At 28.3% G+C, this 13,696-nt stretch overlaps 1 protein-coding gene across 3 annotated transcripts; it reads right to left on the bottom strand.

Moving 5' to 3' along the window:
• Window positions 1-4,231: 4,231 nt before the first annotated feature.
• On the bottom strand, window positions 4,232-9,560 carry LOC8286048 (TLC domain-containing protein 4-B). 3 transcript variants are annotated; one of them, XM_015723689.3, is made up of 9 exons: window positions 8,792-9,553; window positions 8,023-8,141; window positions 7,703-7,791; window positions 7,463-7,601; window positions 6,363-6,437; window positions 5,980-6,101; window positions 5,823-5,898; window positions 4,963-5,022; window positions 4,232-4,470 (listed from the first exon to the last, which is right to left on the bottom strand). In XM_015723689.3, exons 2-9 carry the CDS (start codon window positions 8,122-8,124, stop codon window positions 4,330-4,332), a joined length of 804 nt encoding a protein of 267 aa, XP_015579175.2. In that variant the 5' UTR covers window positions 8,125-8,141; window positions 8,792-9,553; the 3' UTR covers window positions 4,232-4,329. The 3 variants fall into 3 exon arrangements, with proteins under 3 accessions (XP_015579175.2, XP_002526388.2, XP_025014418.2); XM_002526342.4 differs by having other exon boundaries at window positions 8,023-8,145; window positions 8,792-9,551; XM_025158650.2 differs by having other exon boundaries at window positions 4,333-4,470; window positions 5,827-5,898; window positions 8,023-8,145; window positions 8,792-9,560.
• Window positions 9,561-13,696: the final 4,136 nt, after the last annotated feature.

Genomic DNA, 13,696 nt, shown 5'->3' with positions numbered 1-13,696 from the left:
ATGATTAGTCAAGCTTATTTGAAAAATAGACACGATTTTCAAATTAAGTCTAAATAGTAAAATATCATTATCCTTAATCTGCTCCCCTTGAGAAAGATATCTTTTATTAGTAAATAACTAAGTACTATATATAATTAATTAATTTAGTATCCAATTATATTAATAAACTATTAGAATTAAAATAATACCAATTATTATAAGTTTATAAGGTACTATACACTTATAGTATATTAAATTGATTCTTACATATGATATTTTTGAATCATTTTAATGTACTATGAGTGTAAGATACTATATAAATCTATATTTTAATTTTAATAATTTATTAATTTAACTAAATACTAAGTTAGTCAAATGAAGAATTGCCCAAAGATAACTTTGGGCCAAAGATTATGAATTGCCCAATGCATCGCGTCTCTAAGAGCCAAGCTTTCCAAGGTTAGAGGGCAAAGCTGACCAAAGTACATATTCGAATGGGAGTGAAAGATTTGATTCTTGATGATCTCTAATTAAGAAACCAGTTCCTCTAGAGGAAGAAGAAGAGTTTATGGCTGCATCAAAATTAATTTTGATTTAAAAATGAAGAACCAAGGAAGGTACCGCAAGTCTTCTCGTTGTCCGGGGAACGTAAATGAATGGCAACTCTGGAATAGCCTTTTCAAACTCCGTAGTGCCTCTAGATGCTTGTGCTACAATCTCCGACTCCGTCCGAGATTTACTGTTGAAAATTCTATCTTTCCTAACTGTCTAAAGACACCATAGCAAGAACACTAAGGAAAGGATCAAATGATTGCGATGATCATTAGGATGGAGGTCGGCGATTACATTACTTTACTTCAAATCTGATAAAAAAATCATCCCTAAAAAAGAGGATGACATAAGCCTGAACAAAGATAATCCTCAGACTCTCTTTGAAAATGGACATAAAAAGAAATGATGCTCAATAGATTCCATTTGATCACCGAATATGCAAGGACTCAAGATTTTGAGTCGTCTATGGAGGAGTCGTCCAACGGGCAGTGCATTAGCTAGAATATTCCAGATAAATTTTTTTAACTTATTTGAAATCTTTAGATTCCATGACTGTCGCCATTAAAAGGGAGTTAAACAAGCATTCCTCAGGAACACAGCGAAGTTGTTTTCAACAGACTTCCATAGGAAATATTTTGAAGCCACTATAGACTAACCTGACTTATGGTGTAATACTTTATTAAATATTTTTTTTTTTAAATATAGTTATTATTACTAGTAGAGCATTTATTTAGTTGCTTTCCGACTTTTATGGTTAAATCATGCTTATTTTCTATTACAGAAAATATATCAAAAATTAAATTTTTTGAGAAATTTTCTAATTCATCTCCTTTTTGAAATAATTTAAGAGCTACGTTCTTTTTTAAAAAATAAAATTAAAGAGAAAAAAATGACTTTTAAGAACATTTTATTGGTTTTTATTTTTTTCTTTAAGAGTCGCATTCTCTTTTCTTACTCATTCTCTTTCTTTTTATTTATTAATAAAAAATTAACTAGAGAATATAATATGAAGTATTGTCGGAATGCATATACATTTTAAAATAAGTTAAAATAAAGAATTAATTATCTATAATTTAATATAGAGACTTATTGAGATTATTATTAGAATACTCTTATAACATAATGTATTTTACTAAAATGTTTTACATATTTATACTTGTTACATTTAAAGTTTCAAATAATACCTTCTTAGAACATTTATAACAATAAATATCAAAGATAACTTCATTTTCAAGAGTGCAAGTTTCAACCCAATTCGGCCAAGCACTCTAGTAAATTAGTTTTGGTTATTATACACTACCCATGTCCGCTATCTACTCTTTGTAGAAATTCATGTGCTTAAAAATTAGAAATAAGAAGATGATAAATGAGTTATTAACAAATTAATTTTAATTTAAACTTAATTGATATAATATAAATCAAATTAATGAATTTGTTTTATTATACTATAAATTCTTTTATATTGTTTTATATAACTGATATGGAATAATTTATATATATATTTTAATAATTTATATTATGGACTCCGAACTAGTGTCAGATTCAAAAAAGTATTGTTTAACTAAGAAAAAAGATACTTTAACATGTCCCACAGGTCCAAAAAATATTGTTTAACTAAAAAAAAGAATATTTTAACATCTCCCACTTACGAAGCTTTTAATACAAATTTAAATGTCATGTTCTATCTTTATTGTTTTTGGCATCTCCATAACAGTAATTAGGAGCTGAGATTTTCAGCTTTTAATACATATTCAAAATCTTTTTAATTTTCAATTCGTTTTACTTTCTATTTTTTTAAACTTTTATTCTTTCAATATCTTTGATTATTTTTTTCAAATTCTTCATTCGGATTCAATTCAATATGATTTATTTTGAATCCATAATAATCTTTTATTATATTTTTAAAATTATACATATATTGTTTTTAATTTTTATTTTATTTTTATTCTCATAATTCTTTTCTTTCTTATTTGTAGTTTTATTTAGTTAATTGGACAATTATTAAAATAAGTTGAAAAACTTTCTAGATTAGCTTAAATTATTTAAAATTAACCCGGTTAGACTAAATTAATTAATTCTCTTATTTCTTGAAATTATTAGATAATTAAAAAGTTAGTAAATATAAAAAAATAAAAAATCTAATAAATATAAGATGATTTCTCTTAAAATAAGATAAATTAAGGGTGTATATTTGATTTTTATATTTTATTTATATTTAAATTAGATTAAGGTGTATGCTTGTTTTATTTATTTAAAGTAGACAAACTATATATTTTTAATTATTTATTTGTTTTACTTATATAAACTAAATTACAAATCTTCTTCATTTGTACATATATTATTTTGTTCATTATTAGTTAGCATATTTCACTATGATTTTATATTCATCACTTGTAGTTGTAATGTTTATTTACATGTACATTTAATTTTTATATAATGTCGTTATAATATTCATCACAATGCAGTTATAATATTCGTTATATGTACGTTTAATGTTCATATAACGTCGTTATAATGTTCATCATTTGTAGTTGTAATGTCCATTACATGCATGTTTAATATTCATGCAATATCATTATAATATTCATTACTTTTATTTTTAATGTTCATTACGTGTACGTGAAATGTCATTTGTAGTTATAATGTTTATTACTTTTATTTTTCTTAACAATTGATTCTTAAAATTGTGTTTTTGCTAATGATTTATTGTAATTGTAAGTGAAATATATTAATAAAACTTATGATTTAATATGCATTAAGAATGAATTTTGGTGTAAGAAAGAATAAAAAAATATATAGAACAGATGAAAAATCACGACAATAAAAAGATTTTGTTATTTAAGGACTCAATTGAAAGAAAATAAATATTATTCAAAACTTGATATCCAAATTAGTTGTCAAGTTTTCATAGAGTTCCATATATTAATGAATATGGAGTTTTGATTATAATAAAATATAAAAAAAAAGCCCAATGAAGACATATCTTAGCAAGCAAAATCTAGATTTAATTATACTAGAATCTATAAGAATAAAGAATTAGATGTGATAAACGTCGATAAAATACTAATGAACATTAAATAAAGTATTAATGATCATGAAAAAGAATATTAATGGACATGCATGCAAAACAGTACTAATGGACATTTTAAAATAATATAAATTAGGACGACAACGCTTTTTCATTTAGTAAAAACACAAAAATTAAGACAACTTTTTCATTAAATGAAAAATGAAAAAGCATTACACATGTTATGAATTGGTCTATAATGCCACATATATAAGCATTAATCCTTCGACTGCAACTTGTACTTGACAACATTATATGAACTAGGCTAGCTTAAAGGCCAATATAAATTCATAGTTTTTATTAATACTATAGAATCCACAAATTAAACGGATATCGAAATAAGTCCATTCTTATACTCTGATACCATGTAGAAATCCATTGGTCCAAGAATCAGAAAAATATAAATGGATCATTAATAAATCAAATTTTAATTTGGACCTAAACATTAACATGACTTAAATCAATGGGTTTGTCTCTTTTATAATATAAACTTTTTTATATTCTCTTATATTCCTGATGTGGTATAATCTACACATCCTTCAATACTTTTTTACCAATAATAATACTAATAAGAGTCCTTCTAATGTACCCTAGAGATATAGTACCCTTATAAAATCACAGTTGTTGACTATATTACTTTAAAATAAATAATTTATTAATATAACTGATTATCTACTAAACAAGTCACACAAATAATTTTAATAACTGGTTTCCCACTAAAAATGGTGAGATCACTGACTGTGGTTTTTAGCTCTAGAAAGAGTTTTAATCAGGCCTCTTGCTATCTTCCAAAACCAAACCACATTCATTACTCCCAACACGGGTGGCACCGAAAGCAAGCTGTAGAAGCCCAAGGGAAAGACTTTCTTCACCTAAAACAAAGAGAGAGAGAATTAGTGAAAGAAAAGATGTGTATGCATGTACATGTCTAGGACAAATGAGCATCAGTTTATAGAATCAATTCTTTCATGGCATTTGTGTTTTTATGATGAAACTATGCTGCTGAATATCCTGAAGGCGGTCTGTCTTATCATGGTTTCTTTATGTGTTAAAGAAACAGAAATGGAACAAATTACAATTGAGTCCAAAATTAAATAAGCAGTTTTTTAGAATGATTGTACACTTTGCACCGCATGCCTATACAGATTGGAATTGTTCAGAGTATCATCTGAAAGCAACTGATACAGTAATGAACAGTTTGAAAAGCAGGCCAATAATGTTTCATGTTCTGAACATGAAAGCAGACCAACAAGGTTTGGAACTCCCAAACATTGTTAAAGCCTTTATGGGAAAAACACTAGCACATAAGCATTCGTCATTTCTGCTGCTCAACTTTAAAGAGTCAACATAAATGTACCATTTACCTGATCAAAGTGGATGAACATGTGAGTGAAGAAGCAGATGAACAAAATAATCCTCGCAACCTAAAACATTTAATAGCATAAGCAAGAAGCATAATAAACAATTATTAAGTTGTAACTAAAGATAAAACAAAGGATGATGCATGACATTGTTACATAGCAAGCTTCCAGCAATAGGGCAGAGATCAACAAGCATTCCAAATTTGGGAAGTTTTCTTGGTTAGCTTCCAATCACATGGCCAACACAAACATTGAGTTCCTAGAAGTTATTTATAGCTAAAGTTGTTGAGCAAAATATGGAAGTTATCATTTATTTAAATATATTATATTTTCAGATTCAATACCTTTTCGGTGAAAATAAATATTTGTATAATAGGGCTTGGCTATTGTACGGAAATAGCACTGGCTCAGCCAGAGGTGCATTAACAGAAATAAATCCAAGTTGTCACAAGATTGTTTAACCATCTCTCACCAACAGCAGAAAGCACCAGATTTTTGAAAATGCCTATTTAAGGATTAAATCATCAGAAGGTCTCCTCATAATCTCCCACCACACACTGACACATAACAGCATTGTTCTTCCTTCTTCAGACATTAAAGATCTGGCTGTGAAGGGAGAGTTTTTCAAGGCATTTTGCACTTATGCATGCGCTTTGGAAATTACAATTCTCAAATCATCATGTAAATGAAAGGTCATCATTAATATTGACACTCCAGCATGCTGCAGCTAGAATGGCTAGCTAAGCAACTCTGCCTGGATGTATAATCAAGCAGAACATGCCTACTGCAAATAAAAGCCTATTTTTATGTAAATAGTACAAGTCAACTCAAATATACAAGAATTTGGATATATTAGACAGTACCAACCACCCGAGGAACAAGAGGACTCCATTGCTGACGTACAATTTCGAGCTCTTCTGACCAGCAACATCCAAGTACCTAAATTTGCATATAGCTTGATAAATTTGGACAGCCAAAAATTATGATGGAGCTGGAGAAACTTTTAAATGGTAACCTTACCATCTTAAATTGACGAAAGGAGTTGTGCTCTCAGAGAAAAGAATCATCAGTATATAAATCTGTGCTTGACCACTTAGAAGGGCTAGAATGATCGAGTACACAGATAGCCCATGATGAAGGACCTAAACAGTGCAAATAAAGCTTGTATAAGCACAAAACAAAAACCATTGAAGTCAACTCGACTCCACGGCATGAGCATTCTCAAAAACCTTTCCAAAGAACCAATATTAATTCCATATATGCTCTTAAACTTAAAACAATTTCGCAAATGGCAGTTGAAGGAAAGCAAAATTTCAAAAGCTCTAATTATTAGAAAAAAGTAGATAGTCTGAAGTCTCAGAACATTAAAATATATCACATCAAGCATGTGATGTTTTACTTACGTACTCCAAACCACCCAAAGCTGGAAAATACCAAAGAATCATTGCCAGGTCAGCCAGAAAATAGCCAATGGAAACCTGCACAAAGGGACAAAACAAAGAATATGAAACAATTTAGAAAGATGTCTGTCCTGTAAGGTGCTGAGAAAAAATATTGGAGCATATGTAAATCTACTCATTTCCCAATAAACATAATGAGCTAATCACTCTTGTTAGTTGGATGAGAACATAAAAACAGAAAAAATAAGGGGAATAATATTATATCCAGGTTGATAAATCTGTTCTTGCTGAAACTGAAGTTTTTTCATGTGTCCTGCAAACCAAATTATCTTCCTCTTAACCTGTAACCATGCAGGACCAGCAAGAAGATCTTTCGCTTAAAATTCAATAACTGAATAACTTATGTGGAATGTAACATACCACCAAAATGAGGAGGAACTTATGAATTGTTCCTAAGTGAAACAGTATGACAAACTTTTAAGTTTAACTGACAGTAGAGCAGTTGAATCAGCTAGAAGAAAAATGGCAAAACCAAAACTTGAGTTTGAGGAATAAAAAAAAGGAAGCAGCACAATGCTTTAATCAAGGTATATGCCTCCACTGCCCCTCTGAAGTCCTAATAAGAACAAGTATTTATCTATTTAGACTTGCATTGTACTAATTAAAATTAGCTTGTCAGTAACTCTGTTTTCTTTGACTTAAGTTCTAATTAAGGAGACCATGTAGAGAAAAACAACCTACCATATCAAGGAGTACATGAAAAATGACTTTCTTCTTCTAAAATAATGTAACAATGTTAATTCTTGTTTGCTTATAGCATGTGTCTATTTATGTAGACGTGCATGTCTAACCTTTATATGCATAGGCATAGGCAGAACCACAAATGCCGCATGGAAAAGAGTATTTAATCAACTTAATTTGTGTGGAAAACCAAAATTTACGCATACCATTAAAATACTGGTACTTTTAAGTATAAGGCATGACAGCAGACCTTGAAAAGCCTTACATTTAATATGGCAAAACATAAAACATGCCAAATGAATTAGCCAAAGAGATGCAATTGAGAATAAAATCCAATATTAACTTTTTCCTAAGCAGCTTACCCCCAATACAGAGTTTGATATGTCTGAGCTTCTATTGATGATCAATTCATCATGGGAATCCTCATCAAAAAGGCCTGATAACATCAAGAGGTAGAAAGAAGCTGATGCTACAACAATTGCATGAAATGTGGAGAATCCCCTGTATGATTAAAGCAATCAATTTTTATGCTTATAGAGTACAAGAACACAATCTTACATAAGCTTTGTAAACAAAGGAACCAGCAAGCAAAAATTTTCTACCGGTTGTTCCATTCAATTTTTTGTGCTTTGGTGAGTTTGCCATATCCATTGAAGCACAAAAGGCTCAGAACACCTGTTAATTTGTATACCTTCATGTATAAAACTGAACTAAATCAGAAGCTAATTTAGACGTGCTATACTTGATAAACATGCTAATGTTGTTAAAAGGCACTCACTGTTCCTCATTCCTTCCAATCATGTCAAACAGAGTTTTAGGAGAGAATACTGGAAGTATGAGGCCATGACATACAAGAAAAATAATACCCAAGCATATACAATTGCAAACAGGAACTAACAGAAGTTAAAAGGCATATACTTACAATTATGCACATGATGATACCAGAAAAGATAGATGCTAGCCACATAGGGTTGACAGTGTCCATGATGGACACAAAACTAGGAGGAAAAGGTAAACCCGCCATATTGCTTTGCTGGTATACTAACTACATAAAATTACACCATTCAGTCGATGTTATTTTAAAAGCATTGAGCTTGATTCCCCAAAATGATGACTAACTATTGATCAAATGAGTAACAAGCCACCATGAAATTTTCTTGGCACATGATAAAGCTATAGCCACAAAATGCATATTGAATTTCCAAAGGCAGAATCATTATGTTCAAGCAAAATATATATAGTATGATATATGTCAGACCCACACGCAAAATGAAACAGCAAAACAAGAAAAAAAGAAGTGCGGAATAAAAACAATGAAAGTAAAAATTAATTCAATCAGATATATTAGATGGGTCATTAGCAAATGAGCAAATGAGCATCAATAATTTAAAAGGAAAAGCTGGAGAGCCTAAGCAGAGACATTCATTGCCCATTGAATAAAAGATCATGATTAAATAGATAAAAATTCCTGATCAAGCACTCCAGTCAGACAAATAACATATATTGTAGTTCTCCCCCATATATCTACAAAAAGAGATTAATTTTGTGCACTAGATAAATAACAAACTACCAAAAGAACAACATCATAATGTGCAAATTCCTCTATATGGGTAGACACAAAAGCAAAGCATGCAAAACCCAGAAAAGGAAAGAAAGCAAAGGAGTAATAGAGCAGGTAAAAGGATACTTACAGTTAGGAAAGCAGCAGAAACTAAACCCCTTTTCTTCTCAGCTTAATATTATGAGAAATACAGTTAAAACTTAAAACACCAAATCCCAAAACTAAACAGAAACAAAGAGGGGTAATATTAAAGGAGGAGAGGGTTGGAGGTTACAGTCTTTAAAAGGGTATTGAAAAACAGAATTAATTAGAGAATTTATGAATTTGAAAAGATAGGTAGATGGGTATTCTTTTCTTTAAAAGTTGTATCTGTTATTCAAGAAGAAAGAGTGACAACCTGACCAACAACTCTGGGGATTCATTACTTCATTCAATCCCCATACAAGTACGCCATAACATGTGGGTACAAATCCAAATAGGATACAAAGGAGACCTCGTCAGTCTTTCACCACGACCCCACAAAACACGTCAGACTGGAGATATAAAAACAAACAAAAAAAGGAAGCAACCTGTCGTGATCATCAAATCGGATATTATGAGTCTTCCGCAAATGGAAATGATACTAAATTTGACACCTGATACAGATTTGGATGCTTTGGCACCAGCTTTCCCTCTTGTGGACTTAAATATGGCAGCATATTATAAAATCATTAGGAGAAAAAGAAAAGAAAAGAAAAAAAAAAAAAAGAAGAAGAAGAAGAATTTATTATAATTTCTTATATTTTTAGGTCAAAAACGAACATTTATTTTCTGATTTGAGAGAGAGAAATGTTTCAAAATATGTCCTATACTTTAGCATCTGATTCCATGAAGAAGGTGTCTTCTTTCAAATTTAATGTTTTTCTGTAGAAAAGAAAAAGGGTAATTGTATTGTGTTTCATATTATTGTCATAGAAAGTTTATTTATAATGATCAAGACATATTCTCAAGGGAAAAGGCCTAGCCAGACCCCTGAACTATAACTAGTGGACCAACTGAGCCCTTGATATTCTTTTTGTTCCCAATAGTAACTTTATTTTTCAAGAACAATACATTTAAACCCTTCCATCACATCCACCACAAACGGATGTTAGTTTGGCTGACGTGGGTGATTAGGAATACTTTTTCTTTTCTAATATTGACATTGATTTGGACGAGTGGGACCTACTTTTATTTTTATTTATAAAAAAAAATAATTGGACAGCAATTATACTACCCAATAAAAATTTACTTATTTCTATTATATTTACAGCTTCAACTACCATTTACAAAACCACTTAAAGTGTTTATTAGGTTTGACAAATTACTCAATCGATATTTTAGTGAAAGTGTGAAAGAAAAATTACTTCTTTTTCCCATATAAATCATAAAAATATCTAAATTTAAAATTTCTATATATTTTTTACAACAATGGCAAAATCTTCAAAAAAAATTAGAAAAAAGATATTTTTATAGAATTGTTGAGAAAAGAATAAGTGATTATGATATGTAAAAATATATAAAAATTGATGAAAAAATTGATATGTAGAAAATAAAGAATGGGAGAATAGAGAGACAAATTAAATTAGGCTGGATTTACTTTTTATATAATTTTTATATATTTTGATTATTTAAATAATATAAAAATATTTTATTAAGAAAAATAGCCCACATGCCACGCATGCTAACAATCTATTGACTTGACGGTAAAACTAACGGTGTTAGATATAAGGGCTTGCATGTTTCATTTTTAAAAGAAGAAGTTCCTCATGGGAACAAAAAAGACAATGAGGTCCGTATGTAGTCCTTAGTCTATAGTTGAGGGTCCAATTTGTACCTTATCCCTATTTTCAAGGCCAAACAAAAATGTTGTAAAAACAATTATTGGAATGTGATGTTTCAAATGTTTGAATGTTATTAATATTATTACTTGTAACATTTGAAGGGCGAGCAAAAGTCTGACAACCGTCTTCGGTTCGGTTAATTCTTTTTTTATAAATTTAATTTATTTATTAGGTCTTTTACAAATCAAAATATATCGATTAGGTTCGATTTTATAGAAGAAAATCAGAATTAATCGAAATATTCAATTTTTTTTTTTACTTTTTACTATTATTATTTTTATTATAAAATTTAATTTTTTAAAGTGATTTTAAACTCGGTTTAGTTTATTTAGTTTGGTTATTGTGATTCTTCTCCTATTTGGTTTGGTGCAGTTTATATCTACATAATGAGTCGGTTCAATATATTTCTAAATTCGGTTCGATTCAATTTATATTTAAATTTGTCTCATTTTCAAAAATGATTCAGTTTATCCAGTAGAGTTGGTTCGATTCAATTTTTGAACCGAACCACCAAATGTTCACTCCTAATAATTGGATTTATAATAAATTCGGATTTAATTTTTGATACTCATAACAGATTCAAATAAAATTCAAATTTTATATTCGCAAATAGTAGATACTTATTTAGTATTACATTTTTTATTTGTATTTTTAATTTGTATATGATTGATCTATATTTTATTAATTTTTCTATTTGTTTAATTAGCATTTTTATTCCATTGTGATAAATTATTTTATTAATTTAATTGTTATTTTTAACTTCAATAATATTTATACAGTATTTGAGTTTGTTAAGTTAGATATCTTGTTATCTAAATTTTTGTTTATATAAGTAAATTGTTAGCGAGTATAATGCTCATTACTTTAGTTAATAATCATAAAATATATTTATAAATTTAAAATAATATTGGACTTGGATAGGTTTAAGTAATATGCAGAATAATAATTGGATTTGAAATTAAAATGAACAATAAAATCAAATTTTTAAATAAATTGAAATAAATTTACATACTCATATATTAAACGGGTTTAAATTCAGATATTTCATATTTAATAAATATTTTACAAGTTGCTATTCCTAATATTATATAGTCCATGGCCCGCGGTAAGAGACTATTAGTGCAAAATTAAAATGTATATTTGAAGCAAGTCTTGGCTCATGGAGATCAAATTGTTATCATATGCATATATATGCCTTCTCAAAGAAAGGGGAAGATAAAATGGCATGAATATAAATATACTTTTACAGGAATCAATTCCAGGGAATAAAGCCATAAGAAAAATATGTACAACATGATGTGGAAGGAATAGGAAATTATCAATAAAAATTAGTTAATAAGGAGAAAGAATAGAAAAAAAAATTATTTTATTCGGGCAGAAGAAGAGAAAATGGCAACTAAAATGCGAAATAAATAATAAAACAATAAAAAAAAATATTCATGTAAAGTTTTCAACAAGAGTATTATCTATAAGTTCATATTAAATCTTTGAATATAAATACATGTTCATATGATATTAATAGCAAAATAAATATAAGCATGCATGCACGTTATAAATTATTCTAAATAGACACCTCGATTTTTTTTAGTGACAAAAATCAAAAGAAAATAACTCGAATTTAAAATTTTAATCAAATTGAGGTATGCACTTTCCTTCTCGCTAAAATTGTAAGTGTAAAATTGCAATTAATATTGTTGAAAAGATAGATTCCATTTTCTTCCAACCAACAAAAATACTTCCAAAAATAGAAAGTGAAAATTGATCCCGCAAATAAAATATGAAACAACATATTTATTCATTTTCTCAAGAAAAAAATCATATTTATACATACTATGGTAGTATAAATGTAAAAGATATATAAAGGCTTACTTGGAATTTCATTAAAGTGATGAGGATATTAAAAATTATATAGATATATTATAATTATTTATCATAAGTTTGACACTCTATTTTGAATTGAAACTAATTTCAACTTATATAAGGAGAATGACTCTTTCTCTTCTTTTTTTTTTTATTATTTAAATAAAACTAGTTCTTTTACTCACCTCTATTTTGCACAAATATTACTTATTTAAGATTTAGTATTATAAACACTTTTAGTATTAAGACGATGATAAAAGAATTTTATTACAGTAAATCTATATAATACATAAAAAGAATTTTATAAGAGACTCTAACCTAGTAAGAATTTATTATATTTCTCATTTTTCATAATCCCACATACCATAATTTTGAAGGGAAAAAAAGTAACTTAAGGGTTTTGAGTTTGTGTTTTAATTGAGATTATACTAAATATTTACTCAAGTAAAGAATATTGAATCTTATCTCAAATTTATCAACTCAATTTGATATTCTAATTAATCTATTATAATATTTATTGTTAGTCTAAAATCATTCCACCGATGTAATGATATTTTAAAATACTATATATTTATAATTAAATAATAACGTCATTAAAAGATTAATACATCTAAAATTGCTCGGATATCTTTTTTATGCTTTTGGGTTTAATGTTGTATAACATTGGAAGCCTAGCTCAATTAGCAAGAGCGATTGCTTTTTGGAGGTGGAGGTCTTGAGTTTAAATCCCCACCTCTTTACTAGGTTAAATTTCGTCTTTATGGTGAGTGTAAATGAATAACTATTTCTTATTGTGTAGCTTACAGTCCATTGGGCCTCTTATGAATAAAAAAATATATTGTATTGTTGGTAGCTTAGGGCTAGTAGTTGGGATATTTGTTGGATGTGAGGATACGTTGATACTGCTGGTGGTTATAAAATTCCTTATGCAAACATTGCAATAATGTATTTGTTAGTATTCATTATTCTTTTTTAAAATTTCAATTTTAATTGTGATACTATTTATCTTGTTAAATTATATTAAGCATTATGAGTTAGCCTCCCAAACAAACTTAGCTTAATTGAGAATCTTTTGTGAATAAAATAATATATAATTTTAATTGTTATTCATCTAACTTATTGATTACAAATAATATATATATACAAAATAAATATAGAATAATACAATAAAGCTTATCTCTCTAATATATATATATTTAATTAGAGAGATAAGTTTTATTGTATTATTCTGTATTTATTTTGTTGCTTTACAATACTCTAACTACCAGCAAGTTCCTCGTTCTGAGAAGGATTTTGGTCTTTTAATTTATAGT

This window comes from Ricinus communis, chromosome 2, assembly GCF_019578655.1.
Source record: "Ricinus communis isolate WT05 ecotype wild-type chromosome 2, ASM1957865v1, whole genome shotgun sequence".
Taxonomy (NCBI): Eukaryota; Viridiplantae; Streptophyta; class Magnoliopsida; order Malpighiales; family Euphorbiaceae; genus Ricinus; species Ricinus communis.
Note: the sequence above shows the minus strand (reverse complement) of the source record. Positions and strands in the feature narration are given on the sequence as shown.

Excerpts from the sequence above, each read along its gene's own strand:
- LOC8286048 (XM_015723689.3), bottom strand. The coding sequence starts at position 8,124 with ATGGCGGGTTTACCTTTTCCTCCTAGTTTTGTGTCCATCATGGACACT. Across the intron at positions 7,792-8,022 it reads GTATCATCATGTGCATAATT|GTATACAAATTAACAGGTGT; the intron begins GTAAGTATATGC and ends TTATACATGAAG. Across the intron at positions 4,471-4,962 it reads TGTTCATCCACTTTGATCAG|GTGAAGAAAGTCTTTCCCTT; the intron begins GTAAATGGTACA and ends TCTTTGTTTTAG.